The sequence below is a fragment of the Mixophyes fleayi genome, chromosome 4 (assembly GCF_038048845.1).
Source record: "Mixophyes fleayi isolate aMixFle1 chromosome 4, aMixFle1.hap1, whole genome shotgun sequence".
In the NCBI taxonomy this organism is placed as follows: Eukaryota; Metazoa; Chordata; class Amphibia; order Anura; family Limnodynastidae; genus Mixophyes; species Mixophyes fleayi.
Window position 1 is genome coordinate 293,466,203 of NC_134405.1, and position 24,938 is coordinate 293,491,140.

General features: G+C 39.1%; 1 protein-coding gene across 4 annotated transcripts in view; it reads right to left on the bottom strand.

Moving 5' to 3' along the window:
* Positions 1–321: 321 nt before the first annotated feature.
* The window catches only part of ACSL6 (acyl-CoA synthetase long chain family member 6), a 171,252-nt gene continuing 146,635 nt past the window's right edge, over positions 322–24,938 (bottom strand). For all 4 annotated transcript variants that reach the window (XM_075209840.1, XM_075209839.1, XM_075209842.1 and 1 more), the window contains exons 13-21: positions 23,492–23,626; positions 14,677–14,772; positions 12,731–12,803; positions 8,762–8,850; positions 7,069–7,185; positions 5,872–6,015; positions 5,395–5,496; positions 3,345–3,416; positions 322–959 (exon numbers count right to left, since the gene is read on the bottom strand). In XM_075209840.1, the coding sequence (XP_075065941.1) occupies positions 819–959; positions 3,345–3,416; positions 5,395–5,496; positions 5,872–6,015; positions 7,069–7,185; positions 8,762–8,850; positions 12,731–12,803; positions 14,677–14,772; positions 23,492–23,626 (969 nt within the window). In that variant the 3' untranslated portion in view covers positions 322–818. The remainder of the gene's footprint in view (positions 960–3,344; positions 3,417–5,394; positions 5,497–5,871; positions 6,016–7,068; positions 7,186–8,761; positions 8,851–12,730; positions 12,804–14,676; positions 14,773–23,491; positions 23,627–24,938) is intronic.

Genomic DNA, 24,938 nt, shown 5'->3' on the forward strand with positions numbered 1-24,938 from the left:
TCAATGTTACTAGTAGCTTTTCTATGTACGGTAACTGTGGTACTGTTGAAGAACACCCAGATCTCTCCTGTTTTTGAATTCTGATTACATTTTAAGAAAAACACTGCCATTAATGTTATTCATGGCCATTTTCTATTTCACTCTAAAATTTGCAACTGACAAAATAATGAAATACATTGATTAATGGAACGCTGCTTTCATCAAAATAAAATCATATTTTGTAGCAATTATTGTGAACACAAATCCAGATTTCATCATTACAATCCATAGTATTGCTAATGCAGCAATTTCACATTAACGGACACAGCAAATAAAACTAAATTATAACATTATTATAGATATTTTATTGAAAATTATTATTTGTTTTAATATTTTAAATATTTTACACAGCATGTGCATAATTCTATATATAAAAAGGACACCATGGTCCTCGCAATCCAGAAAACAGGTCAATGTTTTGTTTTACTTACATTCCGTGCAATGATTCTGACATTATTTAGTTATTTAACTGTAGCTTATTTCTAAAATATTTTCTGTCCAGAAAAAAAAAGAGTGTTCTTGTTGGAAGTGTGTTGGCTGTACGATGAGTATTAGTCTTTAGTCTGATGTACAGTACAAACACTGCCATACCGTTAATGCTGTAAAACAATAACTGGTTAATTTAACCTCTGTTGTCTGTAATCGCTTTTATGCATTTCAAGCACCTTGACAATGAATGTTTTATAGAAGATAAAATCCAAACAGAAAAAGATGACACATTTTGTATCACATCTGCATGACAATTACATTTTACTGGGCTTTGCATCGCTCACAGTTTGTTACACAGAAACAGAAGAATAGAGCTCCTCTATCTCTTGTTTGAAGAAGTCTCTGAGTTCAGGTCTCTTTGCCTTGAGTGTTGGCGTCAACAAACCATTTTGTACCGTGAACATCTCTTTATGGATGTGAATTGCTTTCACCTGGGACAAAATATACAAATGCAAGTTCAACACAGCAGAAACGGTATTAGAATTAACAGTTTAATTGCTAGCAGATGAGATTTCAAGAATTCATTTTCACTTGTGCCTAGAATCCCCCCAAGTCAAGAAATAATGTCCAAAAATACATTTTTGTGGCATTTGATAAAAAGTGGATTGTTCCCATGCTGGTAATATCCATTTTACTAATCTGTATTTATTTGGAATCCACCCACTGAAATGGCTTCGCCCACTGTCTGGCCTTCCCCTCTGCAAATCCCTGTACTGGCTCCTGATAACTTCCAAAATGCAATTCAAGACACTCACCATCAAACCCCTCACTAACACTTACCCCTAATTCATCTATGACCTGGTCCTAAGATAGTCTCCCTCCTGCTTCTCTATATCTGCCTCTGACCTGCTCATTGTCTCCTCTCTGATAACCATCTTTCACTTCCATCGTCAACACTTCTCCCATGCTTTCCCCCTTACGAAACTTCCTATCCTGCTTGACTAGACTCTGCCTCAATCTTAGATTGTAGGTTGTAATGAGTACTACCCTATCTACCCTCTACCTCATGTCTGCATCTTCTCCGTCAACCCTGTATGTCTTTGTTTTGTTTCTATGTAGGATTTGTGGCGCCTTGTAAATAAACATTGATTATGGTGAAAAAGATGTACTAATATTGGCAAAAGTGCAGAGAAGGGCAACCAAATTAGAATGTTATTATGAGCAGTGCATAAATCAACTTTGCACATTGTTCTGGGCTATATTCACCTGTGGGAGAAGATTAACTTATTGCTTTTTAAAATACCGATAAACAGAACACTATGACAAGTGCTTTGTAAGGCTGGGTACACACTACAGGTTTTGCAGATGATCATCAGGCCAAACACCCGTAAACCGACTGTTCTGTCCAATATCGCAGTAGTGTGTACACTTACATCATGACCGATAGTCAACCCAAAGCACCGACTATTGGTTCATTTGGTTGGTTCCAACTGCCTTCCGATCCTGCAGTGTGTATGCACTCACGATCTCCATAAAGTTTACAGAGTCATGATCTTTTCAGACGATGCTGGCAATGAACATGACTCAGTGAATAAATGTAGAAAGAGCTGTAGATGGAATAATTTGTCCGTTCGTTCTGAGACTGAATATTTTGTTTCAGAGTAACTGAAGCTAACAAAAGTTTTAATGACATGTGGATAGCTATAACAAGGCGGTTAATCAGTATAACAGGAATGAATGAATGAATGAATGAAAATGAATGAATTAATTAATACTGTGCTGTCATTCTCTAAATGACTACAGGACCAGATGAACAGAACAGATCTAAAGGTAAATTGTATATAGTGTGTACGTACGTATCGGCAGACTGATTGAAACTTTAGTCGTTTGTGAAATCGTTAGTGATAACATATTGGTCGAAAGTTTTTGTAGTGTGTCCCCAGTCTAACTGTACCCAAGGCATTTTTAAAGGGAATCCCACCTTCCAAGTTTGTTTAATTCCCCTTACTAACAACAGACAATCTTGACTGTGTATTGAATATAATTATATTTACACAACAGTCAGATTCCTCTAAAGCAGGCCTGTCCAACCTGCGGGCCTCCAGATGTTGTGAAACTACAAGTCCCAGCATGCCCTTCCAGCTATCAACAGGTTGTCTACTGGCAAAGCATGCTGGGGCTTGTAGTTTCACAACACCTGGAGGGCCGCAGTTTGGACAGGCCTGCTCTAAAGCAACCATGTAATGGATCAGGAACACTGCTTTTTTCCGTTTATATTTGCTACTAGTACTCTACCAACCACCTTTTCCCAGTTCCCTGTTATAGTGGTATGAGCACTGTATTCCCGCACAATGCCAGCACCAATGCTAATTGAAGCCCAAAACATATACTTGTGCAGTAAAACATATACTTGTAGCCCTGATCAAAACAGTTTCTGACAAAACACACTGAGCATGTGTGAATTTGCCAGTAGATGGGAGGGACACGCTGTCACGAGTAGTTGAAACCTGTGCTGAAGTATCTCTTATGATCAGCCTCTGCTCTGCTTTGCACATATCCTCCCATCATTAGTATCTTAGGAATCAGGACTCCTCTGGGGAAGAAAGGCATGGTCACATATTGATGAAGGCGTGACTGCGTTGCTCGAGGGGCATGTCTAGCACTTCTGAAGCACTAGACCAACATCAACCCCGCTACCCTCCTTTAAAAACAACCACTAATTGCACCAATATCAGGTGCGCACAGAACCCACTCAACTCACTATCCCAAATTTATAGCATTTCGTACAAAAGTCCCCTCTGTCGTTATGGCAGGATAGTCTAACAGAATCGGGACTGTCTTGCCTAAGTCGGGAGGTAATAGCAATGTACAAATACCTGCTCAAAAGAATGGAGTCCACTCTCTTTTCCCAGTCTCACCATATCAGCCATTATTGCTTTTTTTAGTTCCTGCAAAACATAAAAATACAATAAAAATGGCTTGGGATCGGGACACTGAGGAGACCCTGACTCCAAAAGAATGGTCAAAAGATTAGAGCTAACATAGCTAAGTCATCAATCTCAGTTAGAATAAAAGAACATTCCTACAAGATTTACTACAAGTAGTATTTGGTCCCCTCCCGTCTCCACACTATCTTTCCTACTTCCAATGACCGATGATGGAGGGGCTGCAGTTTGCCTGGTACCCTGTTGCACGTTTGTTGGAATTGCCCTAAACTACAATCTTACTGGTGGCAAATTCATAACCTTATTGAATCTATTACACAGGTTAAAATGCCTGACTCCCCTCTATACTTCCTTCTTCCCAGATGGCTCCTGGACACTACCCGGCCCACACAAAAACTCATCAATCACATTTTAAATGCAGCTAAATGCTTAATTGCCGCTTTCTGGAAAAACACCTCTCCCCCCTCGCTCTCAGCCACTATCAACAAAGTTTGTCAATCTATAGAATGGAAAGCATTAGAGCTGTCCTCAAAGACAAACCAGTGAATTTCAAAAATACTTGGTTTTCATGGAAAATTTCTACAATGCCGAACCTCCATTAACAATGGTTTGACATACCCCCGTACACATAGTACATGATTTCTGTATGTTTGGATGACTTATACACCTACATGATAGACACACATAATCTAGACCCACTTTCTCACAACTATGTATATTATTTATTCTCTTCTCCGTCATTTTATTCACAGTTTAACAATTAGCATTCCCCCGCACCTCTTCTGCCCCCAACCTTTCGTTCCCCATGTTTGTCCCCCCCTCCTCAAGAAATAAAACAGGAAAAACAACATTCTATTTCCATTAGGATAACATATCTATTCATTCTCTGTAATGCTTAGTTTCCCTCAATATTTGTAAACATCTTGTTTTCCATATGTATATTGTTTGGTATGTTTTACATATGTTGTTTTGTAAAATTCAATAAAAAATTTTTTTTTTAACCTTGTTAATTAATACATTTATGTACCAAACAATTCCAAATATTTTTTTTTCTGGAGCATAGATAAAAATACATTTCAAATAACAAAAAGAATAAAGAAAACAATAATATTAAACTCTGAATCCAACCTTTATGCAGTAAAACAGAATTTCTTACAGTATAATGCAGTTAAACTAAGCAGAGCGCACCTTATATGAAGTGGTTACCATGTGTAAATTATTCAGGATCGAGTCTCCCATCCACTGCCAAACCTTAATAACTGTTGCTTAGATATTAATTGTTATTTGGCAATGGAATTGTGATAATATGATAATAACATATATTGATGCTAGTATACTAGAGAAGCCTGGTAACATGAGGTGATGCCACAATTGTCAAGTGTCACATGTTTACCTGCTATATAGCAGAAAATGTGATAATGCATTTTATGTCAGGTAACTTTGCATTGAGATACCAAGATAGGTAAATATGACAGCTTGTGTGTAATAAAGACCAATGGATTCCAAAATAAAATCCTTTTCCCCCTAATATCACCAGGTGTGTTTTATGAAGCCACCTCCTATGCATTTTAGAAAATTGTTTTCATTGTTCTATTTTGCCCCCGTGGATGAAACTGAAGTTCTGAGACATATAGGACATAGCTTTGTGTTCCAATTTTATCTGATGACATTAGAGGATACTCAAAATAGTTAATCACGGTCATGACGACTTAGTTCAGTTCTGTGATAGTATAAATTGAGAATAATATATATATTTTCGGTAAGTTTTGTAATAGTTGTTGAATTGTTCTTTCCTCTTTTTGTTATTATAATGGCCTAACGTTAGTGCTGTATTAGGACTCCATTGTTTCTGTTTTCTTTTCTTGAAGACAATCTCAAAATCAAACAATAGCCATTATATAAAGCCATATCTCATCTGCTCTGTTTTTATTAGTGCAGATAAATAACAATTTTCCTTTTTAAAATACATATTGTTTCATACCAAATTGTTGCATAGTTCAGCAAATGAGCCTTCGAAAGCTCTCTTCTTTGCCCATCCTGGCATCACTTCCGCATCGGGAACAACAATGCCAACTAAAAAGGCCTAAGTTAGTAATAAGAAAAAGAAGAGTCGTAGGAAAGAATGGCAAATGCTCTAATATTCACAGAACAAGCATAAGAAATTTATATTCCCTAAGTGATAAATATGTATAGAAAAAACCTAAAAACAATTAGTCGTACAACTAGGTTCTGTCAGTATTTACTGTACATATTTGAAAATATTTTTTTTTTTTCACCATATCAAATAACATATCAAACATATTTTTATAAAATATATTTACAATGCAAGTCTCCCATAATATCCCTAAACAGTTTTGCAATATTGTTTAAAATTATTCTCCCTCTATACTTTTGTAGGAACCATTAGGAAATTAGTTCTTAAATGCTCCTAATATACACATGTATGCCACAGACTTACTTGTAGACTGTCTCCATGGACATATATTTGGGAAACAGGTTCACTGCGAATGTAAATATTCTCAATTTTCTCTGGTGCTATGTACTCTCCTTGTGCAAGTTTAAATATGTGTTTTTTCCGGTCTATGATCTTTAGAGTTCCGTTCTGTATGAAGTAGGCACACAAAAAAGGTAAAAAGTTTTAACCTAGGACAAAGTGATCATTGCATAACATAAAAAATGCACAGTGTGATAATGGGGAATACACCCCTAAATACCACCTAACTGCACTTTTTCTATTTCAGCCCATTGAATAAAATTATATCTAATTTTTCTAATTTAGTGCAAAGTGTGGTATAATTAGTAAGGGCCTGCAAGTTCATGCACTTAAAACATGTGCAATGAAATTGTGAATGGGTAGCATAATTGCAAAATGGATTAAAGCAACTCTAGGGGTGCCACGACCAAGGGAACCAAATATAATGTTACCCATCACATTGGGATTTCTGCATCCTGGGCTAGGTACACACTGAAGAATTTTCCGACCGACCTGTTATCTCAAATGATTGTACCTACGACTGAAGGTCTGATCAGTCTAGCGATTCATCCATACACACTGACATGAATTACCTTCAGATCTGGTCCTCTGGTCTTCAGAGAATGACAGCACATTCATTCATTCATTCTTGTCACATTGTCACACTGATTAAAACGCCTTGTAATAGCTATCGAAATGTCCTAGCGAATCTCGTTAGCTTCTGTTACTCTGAAACGTAACATTCTGTCTCAGAACAAACAAATTAATTAGTCTTTCTACAGCACTCTACATTTATTCACCGGGACATTCATCGCTAGCATTGGCTGAAAAGTACACGACTCTGTAAACTCTATGAAGATTGTGAGCATGAGTGCATACACACTACATGATCGGTCGGTGTTTGGTTGGAAAATATTAAACAGTACGACCAACCGAATGAAACGATGATTGGTACTTTGGGACTTTAGATCATCGTGTCACTATACACACTCTCATGATATCTGAGCAAACTGTCGGATGTCGGCTGATTGGAGGTTTTTCGTGCAATCATCGGGCCAGTGTGTACCTAGCCTTAGGAGGCCCACTGCTGGATTTGGCATTAGGGAATATAATGAAAATGTAAAGAGTAAAAGAACTGGTAACGTGTTATAATTTCACTTTAATTGTAAAAAGGTGACATACTGGTAACCACTTCCCAATGTCTCCAGTGTAAAGCCAGCCATCCTGATCTAAGGCTTCTTCCGTCTTTTCTTCATCTTTCAGATAGCCTTTAAAAACATTGGGTCCTTTTACGCATATCTGAAAAAAAGATATGGAGGTGCTCAGTAAACTGTACAGTCTGCCATTAAAGATGACTGTATGGAAAATTAAATTAAATGGAGAATTACCCTTGGAAGCTCAGTGAACAATATTAACACACACTGGGTAGAGACATTTTATTGGATCAAACTGCTTACTAATCAAATTGTTCAACCTTAAATCAACCAATCACCCCCCCAACACTCTCTCTCACACACACACACACTATGGTTTTTATTTGACAAACATATTGTTTCCTTTGTGCAGCAATTTGATGTGTGAATATATGCATTGGTGGGATCATTCACAAAAGACAATAGACTAACATCACACTTGCCTATTTTTTCTATCTGAAGGTCAGGTGACAACTGCTTGGGGGTTGCATAATGAAGATATTTGCTTCATTGCGCTGTGGGGGAGGGGCTACACTTATTCAATTCACTGCAAAACGCGTCATTGAAGCTCAGCATTCCACTCTTTTCACTAGGAAGCAAGCAGGACTCTGGAGGGCAGTCTGCTCTCCCGGGAGTTTGGGAGAACCACCCAAAATTCGGGCTTCTCCTGGACATTTCAGCAGAGTAGGCAAATATGGCCAACATTTGTCAATAATTAACAATCATTTTATAGTTTTTCATTGTCAATAAAAGAAAAATGTTGTCTGGCGCTCAGAAACAAACAATATATAACAATCACTATGTGTCAGCATATACATAAAGGAGAACTTTGTGCACAATATATCTATATTGGGGTTACGCTCACCTGCCAGCATCAAGGCATCTCCTGTAGGTGATTCCCTAAGCTAGTGATACAAATTTATATTCAGGGTGTCACATTTAAAACCTTCCCCTGAACCTCCATCTTATAAATCCTGCAGCACCTGGAGGGAGTGGGCAACTGCCAGAAAAACAAACTAGAAAATAGTGAAAGAGATCTAATTTCCATTGTCAGCAACAAACAGTGGTATCTTTATGATTAAACTGAGAAGAAAAAAAACTACAAACAAATTAACTCACGTGTAGCCAGGTTAGCTGATCATGTTTAATTATGTCAGCAAACATATCAGTCAGTGTAGCCTGTCAGAATACCAGGTGAGCAACAGGAAGGAAAAGGGGAGAAGGAAGTTTCTACCTATTTATTGACATTGCAGCTAGAGAATCCCACAATGTATGCTGACATAAGTGATATTTGTGCATAAATGTTTATTTTAATGGCCAAAATAATTAAACTAACGTTATAGATGAGGACAACTGTCGCTGTCAGCCATATAAGTGCCACTCGCACAGATGAGCCAAAGATGGGGTTGACTGATAATAGAGAAACACCATCTTAAGCCCTGCATATCAATGCCTGTGGGGATAAATGGGCTTTTATATTAAAAAAAATATTAAGGTTTAGTGGTCCTTCAAGATACATACATGCTGTGATTGTGATAGTCTTTGCAGAAGATGGGGACATTTGAGAACATGGATATCGACCAATTTGGTTATAGCTGCACATAGATAGTACAAATGTTACTAACTCACAAATATGTCTTGACAAATAAAAATGTTTAAAATGTTAGAAGCACTTTACATACCTCCCCTTCTCCTTTGGAAGCAAAATAGTTCATCTCCTCCACATCGACTAGTTTGATAAAATTGCATGGTAGAGGGGCTCCTACATGTCCTGTGAATAACATGGATGTATTGCAGTGTACTGGATGCAAATATTATATACATATTATCATACAACATGTCAAGTATAATTTATGCATCTGACAGTGCTGTATTTTTTACAGAAAAAAAGCCATTAGTCACTGCAATGGGTGCAATTGTGATTAGCAGTAAGAAATTTACCCAGACAGTGTATTCATCATCATCATCAACATTTATTTATATAGCACCAGTAGATTCTGTGGCGCTTTACAATTGGGAACAAACAGTAATAAAACAATACTGGGTAATACATACATACAGAGAGGTAAGACGGCCCTGCTCGCAAGCCTACAATCTATTATAGATTTTAATTAGAGGTGGAATGAGCATAGGAGACATGGACCTACCAATTTGTGAGGGTATGGGATCAAGAGGACAGGAGGTAGAGCAGGAAGATAAGAAGAGAGTAGAAACATCCTCTTCCTTTGTGGGATCAAATGAAGAGAGGGTGTCAGAGGATGCTGGGAAGGAATTGAGTCGATTGATTGTCGAGGGAGATGATACCATTTCAAGTCTGATCTTATCAATCTTGTCCTTGAAATAGGAAGCAAGATCCTGGAGACTGATGATAGTCGGAGGCTTTGGGGTGGGAGTATTGGGAAGAGATTTAAATATGCTTAAAAGGTGTTTGGAGTTAGAAGCCTGACCATAGATGAGAGATCATCGGTATGCTTGTTTAGCAGTGTCCAGAGCATTTGTATAGGACTGGTAAATAGCAGTATATGCGCTGAAATCATTAGAGGTACAAGATTTACGCCAGTGACGTTCAGCTTTACGAGAAATTTTTTGTAGATTTCTTGTTATTTTAGTGTGCCACGGTTGACAACGAAGTCTACATGGAGAATGAAAAGTCGCTGGAGCCACTTGGTCAAGGGCAGTTGCTGGACAGGACCAGTAGCAGAAACTCACCACTTCAAGAAATATGTGCTAGTGGGTCTCCTGCCTTATGTGACTACCTGGAATCCTTGGTCTATTGTTCTATGGCAGCCATGAGAAGGTTTAAAAGGTCATCAATGGACAGGTGAATAAATGATTAAAGGTAAGGCAAAAGGTAAGGAAAAGCAAAGTGACATAATAGATAACAAAGTTAAATCCTGCAGGCTTTTACAAAGTCCCCAGAGACCTTATGCAAGTCTAGCTACCAGAATCAACACAACATAAAACAAAAAGGTCTCCTTATATTCTGCTCTGTAATATGTGCAGAGTTAAGTTGGTTGGCTAGCTTAGTCCGAAGCTCAGCTATCACACAAGACATATGGATAATGAAACCTTTGTCAGAAGTATCAAGTGCAAGCTCATAAAATGACCTGAAATTGCATCTCTTGTTTTATATTAAGAACCTGAGTTTTAGGCTAAGGTGAAATTGAACCTAGAGAAGGAGTCCACCTAACTTTGCAAGATTGCAAATGTTTGTCGTTCTGAATATCATCGTTCTGATGTCATTCCCATGGATTGGTATTCTTCAGAGTCAATCCACTTCATTATGGTTTAAACAGAGTAAGTCAAACTGTTTAAGAGGTGAAGGGCTCAAAGGACAGGTCCATGGGGGAAGGGAACAAAGGCTTCACAGGAAAACAGTTTAGTTCAGCAAAGAATGCTTGGGTAGGTACTCAGGTGGCACTATTTAAAGAGACACAATCATATTTTGAGAAGAAAGAATAACTGAAAAATTGCAGAGGTGAGACTACTCACTCTTACCAAGGCCACCCCACCTTGATAGGACAATTTGGACTAAATGAATCTCTGCTGCAACAAAATGCCTAATGAATGACAGCTAAGAGATAACTCCAATTTGCAAGTGTTTTGTATGGAGAGAGTAGGATGGGCTCCATACAAAAGGCCCAGTCCGGGTCTTTTGGACAGCAGGCTCACAGCAGACTAATTAGGAGCTGCACCTAAATGGTGTCTGTAAAAGGTTGCAGCTCTGCCTCAATCAGTCTCTCATTGTCTGGGAAGGAGGCCAGATGTCTCCTGAGAGAAAATGCAAATTGTGCTGTGAGTTCCATTTGTTTGGTTTAAAAGAGAGACACTAGGCCTCTCACTCTAAAGAGGGTATTCCACTGTATTAGTTAATAGCCAGACAGCTAGCATTTTGTTTATATTTTGTTCTGTTTTGTAAGCTGGTGAATAAAACTAGCTAAGTCTATTGAACCTGAAACACAGGATTTGTGTGATTTTCTGGCTGAAGTGCAATGTCCACCCCAGAGGACAGCATCTGATGGCTGACCATTATACCAACTGGGACTGTAAAGACATTGTACTCAAATACATATACTTTCATATGGAGTTGGTCTCCCTTTGCAGCGATAACAGCTTCCACTCTTCTTGGAAGGATTTCCTTAAGTGTTGGAGTATTTCTGTGGCAATTTGTGCCCATTCATTCTGTAGAGCATTTACGAGGTCAGGCACTGATGTTGGATGAGAAGGCCTGGCTCGCAATCTCCGTTCCAGTTCATCCCAAAGGTGTTCAATGGGGTTGAGTCCAGGGCTCTGTGTGGGCCAGTCAAGTTCTTCCAAACGGAACTCATCAAACCATGTATTTGTTGTCCTTGCTTTGTGCACAGGGGCACAGTCATGTTGGAATAGAAAAGGGCCTTCCCCAAACTGTTGCCCCAAAGTCAGAAGCATAGCATTGTCCAAAATTACTGGTATACTGAAGCATTAAGATTACCCTTCACTGGAGACAAGGGGCCTAGCCCAAACCCTAAAACACAGCCCCATACCATTATCCCTCCTCCCCTAAACTTCACAGTTGGCATAATGCAGTCAGGCAGGTAATGTTCTCCTGGCATCCGTCAAACCCAGACTCGCCCATCTGACTGCCAAACAGAGAAGCGTGATTTGTCACTCCACAGAACACAATTCCACTGTTCCACAGTTCAGTGGTGCTTTACACCACTCCATCTGGCTTGGCATTGGTCTTGGTGTTGTGAGGCTTGCATGCAGCTGCTCGGTCATGGAAACCCATTCCATTAAGCTCCCGCTGAACAGTTTTTGTGCTTACATTAATGCCAGTGGAAGGCCGGAACTCTTCAGCTATGAAATCAGCAGAGTGTTGGTGACTTTTACGCACAATTCGCCTTATGATTAGTTGACCATGCTCTTTGATTTTACTTGGTCTACCACTTCGTGGCTGACTTACTGTTGCTCCTAAACACTTCCACTTTGTAATAATATCACCTACAGTTAACCGTGGAATATCCAGCAGGGATGAAATTTCCCCAATTATTTTATTGCAAAAGTGACATCCTATCACAGTACCAAGCTTGAAGTCACTGAGCTCTTCAGAACGACCCCTTTTGTATCATAAATGTTTGCAAATGGAGACTGCATAGCTAGGTGCTTGACTATATATACCTCTGGCAATGTGTCTGATTGAAACATCTCAATGCAATGATTAACTGGTGTGACCAAATACTTTTGTCCATATAGTGTGTGTATATATATATATATATATATATATATATATATATATATATATATATATATATATATATAGTAAATTAGATCAAGCAAATTAGTGACACCCAAAATGATCCTTATCTGATAAGATCCAGTGATGTAGGAAAGGTGAGCCAGAGAAATGATATTGACTGAAAAGACCACCCCCACCTAGTGTGTGTTTAAGCGTACCAGATATATAGGTAATGTCAGCTTATCTGTAGTATCACATCATAGGCATCCAATCAGTTCAGAACAGCATAGAATAACTGCTTGTCTGCAAATGCAGCTCCTTAATTCCCCTGTTAAAGTTAGATCACTGGACACAGCATTTAAAGGCAAGTGTTTCCCAAGCACTAGCAGCAATGGGGCACCTGGGACATATGTGTGTGTGTGCGTAAAAATTCTACCTGATGTCCAGTCCCCAGGAGTGGTGAAAGTGCAACCAGCTGTACATTCGGTCTGTCCATAACCTTCATAGACCTATGAAAGATATAATTTTTTTATTACTTTTTTCATTTAATGCCGAACATGCTATTCAGGGTCTTAAGCAATAAAAAAAAGAGGGTGATGGCTGTAGAGGTTGATGGTCATGGCTACAAACCCTGTGTGATATTCTAGAGACATATAAATCTTTAGAAAATCTCTCCACACTCCCTGCCTTTAGCAATATAACATTTGATAATTGTCTACATATTTATAATTAACTCAGCTATAACTTTTCTAGAGGCCCAGCTTACCTGCATCTTGGGGTGTGTGTGTATGTATGTATGTATGTATGTATGTATGTATATATATATATATATATATATATATATATATATATATATATATATATATAATATCCCAGTCCCCAGTAGTCCAGGAAACCAGCACTCCTTAAGTAGAAAAATATTTATTCATATGCAGCAGCTAAAAACAAACAAATATACTTAGCTTAGCATAACATCAGTTAATCCCAAACAATGCCATTTTGATGCTTCTAAGGCATCTTTGTCAAGGGCTGCCATAGGATGTATCATATACATTATCTCTTAATTATTGTTGCTGCATAAAATTTAGAGGGATTTTACACAGGCCTCTTATGTAAGGTAATATTGACTGGACTTAGACATGAATGCACTTGTGTGACCTAGTTCTGAAACATGCTGTTAGAACATTTCTTCATAACAATGAGATTAGCCTTGATAAAACACTGTGGGAATGGTGCACAAAGACCAATGAGTAGATGTTTCTTGCTTGGACAAATGTGATGCAAATTAGACTCATGGGAGTTAAACAAATCCATACTGACACCTGAATATAGTACCTTAGTGTCCTAGAAAGTCATGCGTTTTTAGGGAATGTACTAGAATTCAAATACATGCACCTATAATCCTATATTATAATGTATGTTGCAAATTACTTTAATCATATAGCTTGTTTTCTGAAAGTAATGTAAGTAAAAAATGTAGTTTGGCGCTTCCTTTTTCTATTTTTGTTTATAGGTTTACATCTGCAATCTGATGTACAAAAGTGAAGCAGCCTACTGTATGTGATTTTATGTACTTATGAGCACGTTTGTTCACGTGTTGTTTTAATTCACACTGAGCGCCGTTGTCTTTTTCACTATTATATATATATATATATATATATATATATATATATATATATATATATATATATATATAGTTAGTTCATGTTCATGTTAGGATGGTAATTGTTGTAAATCAGTGTCCACCAATATAGTAGTAATGATGAACTGCTTACCCCTCATTTTTTCCTGTATGCCAGGAAATTATAGTACAATGTTGACAGCTATGATATATGATGCATGAAAGAATGAGAATGAGTTACCTGTGTGTTTGAGCAAGTGTCTATTCTTGCATATGCATGTGACTATATTACTGCAAATTTAGGTCAATATTGTAAATTGATTGTTTGTTCAGACTTTAGTTTATAGTTATGCCTGCTGTATAGCTGCAGTCTGTATCCCAATGTATCCTGATCAGTGATCCATCTCCGGCATTAGCCATTTGTTAAATCCTGCAAAATGATATAAGAGCTTTTTTCACCTGAGTTAAGGCATAAAAAGCATTGATACGAAGGCCCCATAATGCCCAATACCCTGGCACTAGTCCTGTCTATTAAGAAAAGCGGGGAGTAAACAGGTGAACAGGATCAGATTAACATGCTGATGGACAGCATCAGGTTGTTGGGAATGTAGCTCTGCTAATGAGATATAAGGGGGTAATGAGAGAATATTTTGTGCATGTAGGTGATTGTTTGCTGGAGTGTGTTACATTCTGCAATACATGTATATATCCCACTTGTAATATTTTACAAATAATAATATAGATAAAGCAGCCTGTTGTACCTGACACCCCAGGGCTGCCCGTAGAAATCCTAAAACTGTGGGAGATGCAGGTGCGGCTCCTGTTACAATCATCCTAACACATCCCCCAAGACTGGCCTGTACAGAAGGATAAAAGAAAGTTTAATATAGTATTATGACCATAATATAAACCTTTACATAAGCAAAATCTAGCCTGATGCCATATCATTGTAAAGTCTGACCAAGAGCTGAACTGTTAACCCTTCCTACTGTATACCTGGAAGCAAATGAGGACTCAAAATGTGTCTAAGTTATTAATATTTAACACACAGCTTAGACCATGCTCTACGTGAAAACAATAAGGGTGATTTACAAACCAGAAAAGTGCAACGCCCTAAGCAGAATTTCATTTTTGTGACATCATGAGCCTATTTTTGCACTGTTACCCATTTTTAAAAGGACGAGCATGGCCGGAGTTGGCAACATCTACAAGGGTGTATAAATGTACCCGAACAAGGGAGGAGTTCAGTATTCTTGGCTGTGTATGGATTTTGCAACAACTGGCAAAAATTAGTTTATTTAAAATTAGAAAAAAAGGTGGAAAGACCACATTTGCAGAGATGTACCCAGCTTGGCGGTAGGACACAGTTCTTTCTCCCTGCAAAAAGGACTATTTTTACCATCTTGGAGGTCTCAAAGTGTCTCATCATATATGGACCTTCAATTTGCAACTTTACAGGACAGCACATTTCCAGGCACATGTTGACCAATGTAATAACAGGCTTTGAAAACACAAAACTGACTCATATAATAAAAAAAAGTCCAAATGTCCCCTTCCCTCATGATTAATATAAGACAAAAATAAACCTAATCAACAGTAATTTAGGAGGGAGCATTAATAAATAAAGGGTGTGGTAGTAGTTTGGTTTCACTACACCATGAGAATATTTTCAGTTTGGAACAAATTGATTTTCCGGGAGCTGTGTCAAGAACCATGAAGTGGTCGTGCACTTGTGCACATTGGGCCTGAGTCATTCAGCAAAGCATAAAAAAGGTGTAGCTTTGCACCTGGGTAAAACCATGTTGCATTGGAGGGGGAGATAAATTTAAAATGTGGGGACAGATATATAATTGGGGAAGGGCATGTCCTAGATCAACTTTAAATTTCAGTGTAAAAATGAAGTATTTGTGTTGTAGATGAAAAAACAGTTAGTATTTAACTTATGTGCAAAATAATAAACTCATTTACACCCCTTGCATTGTAACATGGTTTGTCCTTGAGAACATTTACTCCTTTTTTTGCCTTACTTTCTTTAATGACTCAGGCCCCTAGAGATTCATTGCAGTTCGGATGTGAGGCATAATATCTTTTGTTATTAGTTTGTGAAGCAACTATATGTTCTGCTGTGGTGTACAAATAATGACTACTGAAGCACAATGATGAATAGCTAAATTTAATGTAATCACAATCAATAAATAAAAGAGCAACTACAATAATACTGTTTAAAAAAACAGCATCTGAAAACAAATTTAAGGGTAAATTTATCAAGCTGTGGGTTTGAAAAGTGGAGATGTTGCCTATAGCAAATCAGAATGTAGCTGTCATTTTGGGGAATGTACTAAATAAATGATAACTAGAATCTGATTGGTTGCTATAGGCAACATCTCCACTTTTTCAAACCCGCAGCTTGATCAATTGAATCTTTTTGGGATGTAGTTATTTTTTTATCATTCAAGTATATGCTTAGACAAGTAATAAACTCTATTCTGGGATAGAGTTCACTCTTTTATTAACTCTTAAAAACTATATAATATGTGGAAACAATTCTGTTGGTTGTTATAACTTGTTCACTGTTGCATTGTAACTATCAATTTTTTCAATAAACATAAAGTTAAAAAAATAAAACACCTCTAAAATACTTATTTTAAAAAGGGCAGATGCAATCCCTATACCAGAAATTAAGTTCAATATTTCTTAGGTACTTTGAATGCAGTAATGTAAATGTCATGTAGACTCATTTACATTATATTTTCAACACACAAAAGGGCAAGATACTTAACGTGAATTAATCATCACAGAGGGCAAGATGGCAGAGGAGATGTCTGACAAGGCAATTTAATAAAGGGTGCAAAGCCCAAAATCCATGGATCTCATTTATAAAGCACACTGAATGTGCACCACAAAACTCATTTTTCACTAGTGTGCGTGCCTAAGATGTTCCACCCAGTGCACTTCAAGGGGCATGTCTACAATCCACACTTGGTAGATGTCTCCGCAAACTTCAACTGTGCTTAGGTTTGTGAGGACGTGGAAAATCTGAAGAGGCATCAGAAGAGGTGTACTATGGAGAAGTCTAAAGAGACATCAAAGTTCAACCACCTACCACTTTAGAACCATCTCTCTCATTAAGTTAAGCTTTTGATAATTAAATTATCCATGAGAATAGAGTCACCTCAGAGATGCCTTTATTACGTCTAGCACTGTGACGAAACGAGTTTGATAACACCTTAACCAGCCTGTCCCTCATTTCTCACAAAATGTGGATTATAGCATGTAGCTTTATAGCTCTTGCTTTTGTTCCCCAGCCCAACAGAGTACAGCTGCAGTGTCTTATTACATGTGGATAAGTGGACATTGTAGCCATGCCTAGATAAGAGAATTCTTCATTCCATGTTGCCCATTGTAAAAACGTGTTTGTTGTTAATTCAGCTCTGCTGTTATGCATTGTTCTCAAATTGAAGCCAGGTGGTTTATGGGTAAGGATCAGGTGGTGTCCAGGATACAGGTGAGGGGGCTGTAGCTACATTCATTCTCCCGCTCCTTTCTCTACAGGAAGCATGGAACAGCTGGGTACCCTGTGGCATCACAAAGTAGTGTAAGGGGTTAATTTTAAGAGAGGCTGACTGCTACCCTATCTTTGGAGGTGGGGGAGGCCAATTAGTATCCATTGTTCTCCATAGGACTAGTCCAGACATTTTGATGGCAACCCAGCAGGGGTCTTCTGTGGAAGCACAACTCATCTCCATGCCCCCCTCCAACTTCCTGATCCAGCACCCACCAATGTTTAAAGAGAGACAGAACTAGGGGTTTGCCCAGGGAGGGGAAAACACTGTGGAATTTTGACCCTAGATATAAGGAGCCACTCCAGTGGGAAAGATGATTCATTCTGTGGATTGATTCCTGGTAGGTAAAAGGTCTGAATGACACAAGTATTGTTTTTCACAAAGTTTGCTGCTTCAGTGTTTTGTAGATCTTTTTGTCAGGTGTTGCTATGGTATACTGAAGTAAAATTACTAGCATTTCATAAGTGTAAAAGGCTTTTATTGACAATTACATTAAGTTTATGCAAAGAGTCCACATTTGCAGTGTTGACCCTTGTTTTTGAAGACCTCTGCAATTGGCCCTGGCATGCTGTCAATCAACTTCTGGTCCACAAACTAACTGATGACCTCCCATTTTTACGTAATCAATGCTTGGAGTTTGTCATAATTTGTGGGTTTTTGTTTGTCCACCCGCCTCTTGAGGATTGACCACAAGTTCTCAATGGGATTAAAGTCCGAGTAGTTTCCTGGCCATGGGCCCAAAATGTTTTGTTTGTTTTTTATGTTTTGGTCCCCGATCGACTTGGTTATCATTTTTGCCTTATGACAAGGTGCTCCATAATGATGGAAAAGGCATTGTTCATCACCAAACTGTTCTTGGATGGTTGGGAGAAGATGCTCTTGGAGGATGTTATGGTAACATTCTTTATTCATGGCCGTGTTCTTAGGCAAAATTGTGAGTGAGCCCACTCCCTTGGCTGAGAAGCAACCACACACATGAATTATCTCATAATGCTTTACTGTTAGCATGACACAGGACTGATGGTAACGCTCACCTTTCCTTCTCCAGACAAGCATTTATCCAGATGCCCCAGACAATCTGAAAGGGTATTCATCTGAGAAAATGACTTTACCCCAGTCATCAGCAGTCCAATCCCTGTACCTTTTTCAGAATATCATTCTGTCCCTGATGTTTTTCCTGGAGAGAAGTGGCTTCTTTGCTGGCCTTCTTGACAACAGGCCATGCTCCAAAAGTCTTTGCCTCATTGTGCGTGCAGATGCACTCACACCTGCCTGCTGCAATTCCTGCGCAAGCTTTGCACTGGTGGTGCCCCGTCCGGCAGCTCAATCAACTTTAGGAGATGGTTCTGGCACTTTTGGGCGCCCTGAAACCTTCTCCACAACTATTGAACACCTCTTCTTAAAGTACTTAATGATCTGATAATTGGTTGATTTAGGTGGAATCGTACTAGCAGCAATATCCATGCTCATGAAGCCCTTTTTGTGCAAAGCAATGATGGCTGCACGTGTTTCCTTGAAGATAACCATGACTAACAGAGGAAGACAATGATTTCAAGCACCACCCTCTTTTAAAGCTTCCAGTCTGTTATTCTAACTTAATAGGCATGACGGTGATCTCCAGCCTTGTCCTCGTCAACACTCTTACCTGTGTTAACAAGAAAATCACTGACCTGATGTCAGCTGGTCCTTTTTTGGCAGGACTGAAATGCAGTGTAAATGTTGTTTTTGGGATAAAGTTCATTGTAATGGCAAAGAGAGACTTTGAAATTAAATGCAATTCATCTGATCACTCTTCATGACATTCTGAAGTATATGCAAATTGCCATCATAAAAACTGAGGCAGCAGGCTCTGTGAAAAATAATATTTCATAAATACATTTGTAAGGCGCTGCAATTAATCCTCAAGAAAAACTAGTGCTGCAGCTCTTCAGAGACAGAATCTGGATCTGTCAGAAATACAAAATAACATACCCAACAAGGAAGAGCGCAAAGCATCAAGCATATTAAAAATTACAATTTATTATCAAGTAAAAATCGGATAAGACATATAACCATATCTAATTCAATATTGAAATAGACGCTGACCGCTAATATAGTGAGCAAGTCAACCATCAATCAATGAAATGGCCAGAAAAAATGATTAATATGGTACCATATATAGAAAAATTGCCGTTATCAATGTCCATTCATAAGCAGGAGGAATTAGATATTAATGGAAGTATTATAATCCTCTTAGGCCAATGTAATAGTGGATAATGAAAGAACCTGTAACAGTGTCCCAATATTGAATGCACCGAACAGTGCAATCAGCACTTATAGATATTGTCAGGTACTTAGCTTATCTTCATAAGTCCATGGATTCCAAACTGCCATAAGAGGCCCTACTCCACGGTCTCCAGTTAGATTTAGAGTGACAGCTTAAAGTGCGCTGTTTAACGGCAATCGGTCCAAATGAACCCCGGGGTTATAAACTGGCCACCACCTGGTTAGACTCTATGAGTCTCAATCCTAACGCGTTTCTCGGCGTGCCGCCGCTTCATCAGAAGTAGATATAAAGAATAATATTTGTGTAATTCTCAAAAACTTTTGGCCATGACTGTATAGGGTTGGAGAGCCCTCTAGTACTTGTAAAAGACCAGGTGTGTTTTCCCCACACCCCATCAATAGAATGTCTTCTCTTCCAGCAGTGAGCACTTTGAGTGTCAGCATCTACTCCCACCAAAAGGGGGGGGGGGGGGGCGCCAGTGATCTAGCATGCCCAGGGCACTGAATTCCCTAGTTACAGGTCTGTGTTGAGTGCGCTACCCTGCCAATGATTCATGTAGCTGGGTGGAAGAGGGGAGTGTCAGGAGGAAGGTAAGGAGAGTCGCTACTTGCCTTGTTTGATATTTTTAGGTAGACTGAATCATATATAATTCAGTGTGGGTTCTGCCTCATAATAGTCTGTCTAAGGTGTCCAGGTTCTTTGGAAACTATTATGAGTGCTATGCAATATAGCTTTGATGCTCTCTCTGTGATAGATTACCCAAATATTATTAATTGTGGCAGTTAATGAGGGAGAATTTATGTTCTTCCAACTAGGTGCGATTTAGCACTTAGCATTTTAAAATATGTCCTATCAGTTTTTGGGTATGGCATGGGGTGTCTGCTATGGGTCTAGGAAGGAAGGAGTGGAGTGGAGAATTGGGCATTTGGATATCAGTTATAGATTTGATAAGATTGTGAACTTTGGCCCAGTAATGTTGTATTTTAGGACAGGTGCACCAGATGTGCCCCAAGGTGCCTCTCTCAAACACAAGTAGAGTTTGGAAAAATGGAGTGAAGGTCAATACCATCAGTAGAAAAGTTTATATTAATTTTCTTTAATTCTTATTGAAATTGAGGTTTTGGCCAATTTAATTTTGATTTTATTCCACTCCTCATAATGCTCAACTGATTAAATAGTGCATAATCTTGCTAGTATTTTAGCATAACTGGAAAATGTAATTTCTCTTGGAAGGCATATAGTTGTGTCTGAATGTTTCGTACTAGATTTCCACTTTATAAGCAGTTTTCAATCCTAGGAAATAAGACTGGTGACACACAATATATTTTCTAATTGTTTATTGATTGACTGGCTGTCTGGGAATAAACAACATATTCTCATCTGCTTAAATTATTTACAAAGGCTTTAGTAACAAATTAAAATTTAGAACTGAGAAAACTAGGATTTATTTTCAAATCAACTTAACATACTGTATATTGATCTGGTCAGACACATCATATGCAGGATGGGGACCATGGAGAGCACTGAGATTTAACCAGTATGATTATCATCAGGGCTCATAATCACTGGTGTCTTTTACTCATATCTTCTCCAATTATTTTACTGGAGAGAAAAAGAGCTGAGCTAAGAGGGAGCTAAGGAGAGAAGGATGCTTATGTAGAGATTATAAACCTTAATGTAAAAATAGACTTACAGTACACATATCCCACTTAATACAACTGTTGTCTGGACATGGACAGGAGAATGTAGAGCTTGTTCTGCTTTCTCCTGTCTTTTTATTATGACGCCTTCCTTTTATCTATCCAAAATTATAATTGAGGGATGAAATTAAGCCCGAGGGAAATTAAAAGCTGAGGTTTGTGTTCATAACTAGTTTGGAGCTTCCTAAAGGGTTAAAAAGAAAGGAAGGTTTGAGTATGCCGATGTGGGTGTCATTCATAGGGGGAAGGCTTAAGGGAAAGGTTATAAAGTTCCGTGAAGAAGTGAATTTGTTCTTTTGGATCCAGGAAAAAACTTCCCACACTTTCATTCCCATTTGCAGGCTCTGGGGTTCGCCTTCCTTTGGTCTTGCCTGGTGGAGGAGGTGCTCCCCCTTCCCCTACTGGGTCCTTGTGCAGCCCTGGAGGTGTTTGAAGCCGTGTGGTATTGGAGCTTTCTGGATATAGTCATGCTCTGAGAACACTGTGCAGTCGGCGGGCAAGGTTAGTGGAGGGGGGTCACATTACTTGTATTGAGTCATTTGGAACCTGTCTCCCTTCGAAGAGTCAGATTAGGTTCAGTGCAAGTACCGCCTTGTGGGTTGCGTTACATTAGCCCAGAAGGGTTTGTGGGTTATGGAATGGCTGGGATAATTGTCCCTATTTAAAGATAAAGGTGCTTCCTCTGCCCTCTGTCCCCCTCCTCTGCCCTCTGTCAAGCTGACTCCTCCTCTGGCCTCTGTCATGCTGTCCCCTCTCCTCTGCCCTCTGTCCCCCTCCTCTGCCCTCTGTCACACTGTCCCCCTCCTCTGCCCTCTGTCACGCTGTCCCCTCCTCTGGCCTCTGTCCCCCTCCTCTGTCCTCTGTCATGCTGTCTCCTCTCCTCTGCCCTCTGTCTCCCTCCTCTGCCCTCTGCCCCCTCCTCTGGCCTCTGTCACGCTGCTCCCTCCTCTGGCCTCTGTCCCCCTCCTCTGGCCTCTGTCCCCCTCCTCTGGCCTCTGTCATGCTGCCCCCCTCCTCTGTCCCTCTCCTCTCCCTCTGTTACGATGTCCCCTCCTCTGGCCTCTGACACGCTGTCCCCTCTCCTCTGCCCTGCTCCCTCTCACTCTGTCCCCTCTGCTGTGGCCAGCCAGAAAAAAAACAAACAAAACATAAACTTACCAATCTGTGCAGCACCGGGACCCAGCATTCTCCCTCTCTCTCACGCAGCTTGTCACTATAGTGAGAGAGGAGGATACTGGGTCCTTGCGCCGCGCGGATTGGTAAGTTTATGTTTTTTTGGTTTTTTTTCTGGCTTTCCCGCGGCACCCCTCTAACAGCGCTGCACACTTTGGGAACCGCTGCTTTAGACAATAGTTGAATTATTAATATTGCATGCTTTTTACTATTCAAATTTGTTGCCTTGATCTTTCAAGTCACAATCCTAGAAATATAGCTTAAAAATGTTGCAAAAAGCCATGAAAACTTTAGTTCACTCCTAGCTTTCACGTCTGGACTACTGCATTCTGCTGCTTACCCGTTCACTTATTTCTAAACTCCATGCTTCTTCTAGACTGAACTATTCACAGATTTTGCTTTGTTTCTCCTCTTTAAATTCCCTGCACTTACCTTCTAGAATCAGACCAAAACATTTAACACTAACCTGCAAGCAAAACCACGTACTCCCTAGTTCACACCAAAGCTGTTTGATCATGAGACCTTCTTATGAGTATTCAATATATCCAAACCTCAATTCATCATGATTTATCACTATGGTCAACATTATTGTGGCAACGGCAAACTTCCTTCTCCTTCTGTCTCACTAACCAACGTTAGACTGTAAGCCATTGCCATATGTACTTAATTGTTTATCCTCTTATATGTAACACTACAGAATATGTTGGCACTTCATAACTATAAAATAATCTGATTTTGGTGCAGCAAGAACACCAGGATCAAAAATTGCACCTCCTGAGGTGCAATTTTTGACAATTCGACAGTCAAATATTCTTTATTTTCATTATTGACTATTTGTTTAACTAACATGATTTAACTTTTCCACTGCACTTACCTGCACTTTATTGAAAAGTAGTTTATCCCACAGGCTGTTATTACGAATGATTCCTCTTCGCACTTCAGCTTCTTTCCTTCTAGAGGCAAATTCAAGAATCCATCGCTTAATGGGTGTATCTGCCTGACTAAAGATCTGGTAGAGAGCAAAAGCAAAGAGCAGTAGAAAGAAATACTTCCAGAGACATAAATGTACAGTCAGTATTCAATACAGTCTAGTCCAGGCCTGGCAAATCTGCGGCTCTACAGATGTTGTGAAGCTACAAGGCCGAGCATACCCTGCCAAGTTATCAGCTGACTATCAGCTGTCAAAGCATGCTGGGACTTGTAGTTTCACAATACCTGGAGATCCACAGGTTGGCCATGCCCGTCTACTCATAAAGCAGGGAACCACTGAGCATATGGTAACAACTGAGTGACTGAAGCTTGTTTATGGAACTGGACAATCAGGATTCTAATGTTACTGTTTTGGTAAAAGCTACCCATGGTACAAATGTAATCAGATTGTGATTTGTGTCATATCCTAGGGCAGCATACTTACCTTCTTTTTAAATCTGTACTCTGGGAGATCCCAGAGTACAGGTCATGTGACAGAGGGTAGGAGGGGGAGTGACAATGTTGTTGCGTCACTATAGCCCCATGCCCACTAGAATTACAGCAATTCAATGTATTGAATAGCGGGGGGTTGGCTTAATGACGCAAATAAGCCCTGCCCCCGCTATTCAATGCAGTGAATTTTGTCATTTTATAGGATCCGGGCGGTTTGCCGACTCTTCCGGGAGTCCGGGAGAACTCCCCAAAATTCAGGAGCTCCCAGAAATTCCAGGAGAGTAGGCAAGTATGGTCTTATGAAATAATGTTTGGTTGAATAACTGAAGAAAAACAGAAAGCTAAAGCAATGAATTTAGTAAAAGTTGCAGGACGGTACGTACAAGCCAATAGATGAAAGTTGCCAGAAGATGTAAAACTCCTTTAATACACTTATACTTTAGAAACATGTCCTGTTTGCAGACCTCAATGTGGGGATATGGATATTTAAACTATACTTGCTGCAGGGGAGGTGAATTGGTCTCCCTTGATCTACCCAGAATTCAAGAGTTCTCCAGACATTCTGGGAGAGTGTACAATTACGACTTTAACCTCTGTATCTTTTCTGTAGATATGTGTGTTATTTACTGTCTATGTACATTTCTGTAGAAGGATCTGAGACTTTATAAAACAAAGATGTATAAATAATATCAGAAGTATCTGCAGTATAAGGGATATGATAATGACACCTGCATAGAGAAAAAAGAATAACCGTATCACTTCATTCCTGCATGAATATCACATCTGAGCTCAGCAGCCTATATTAATATTTATGCTCAGAAATTGAAATATTATACTGTGAATGCATGATTTGGCTAGTTTGGGGAAATGGAATAAAACAGTTATTTGCAATTTGTTCC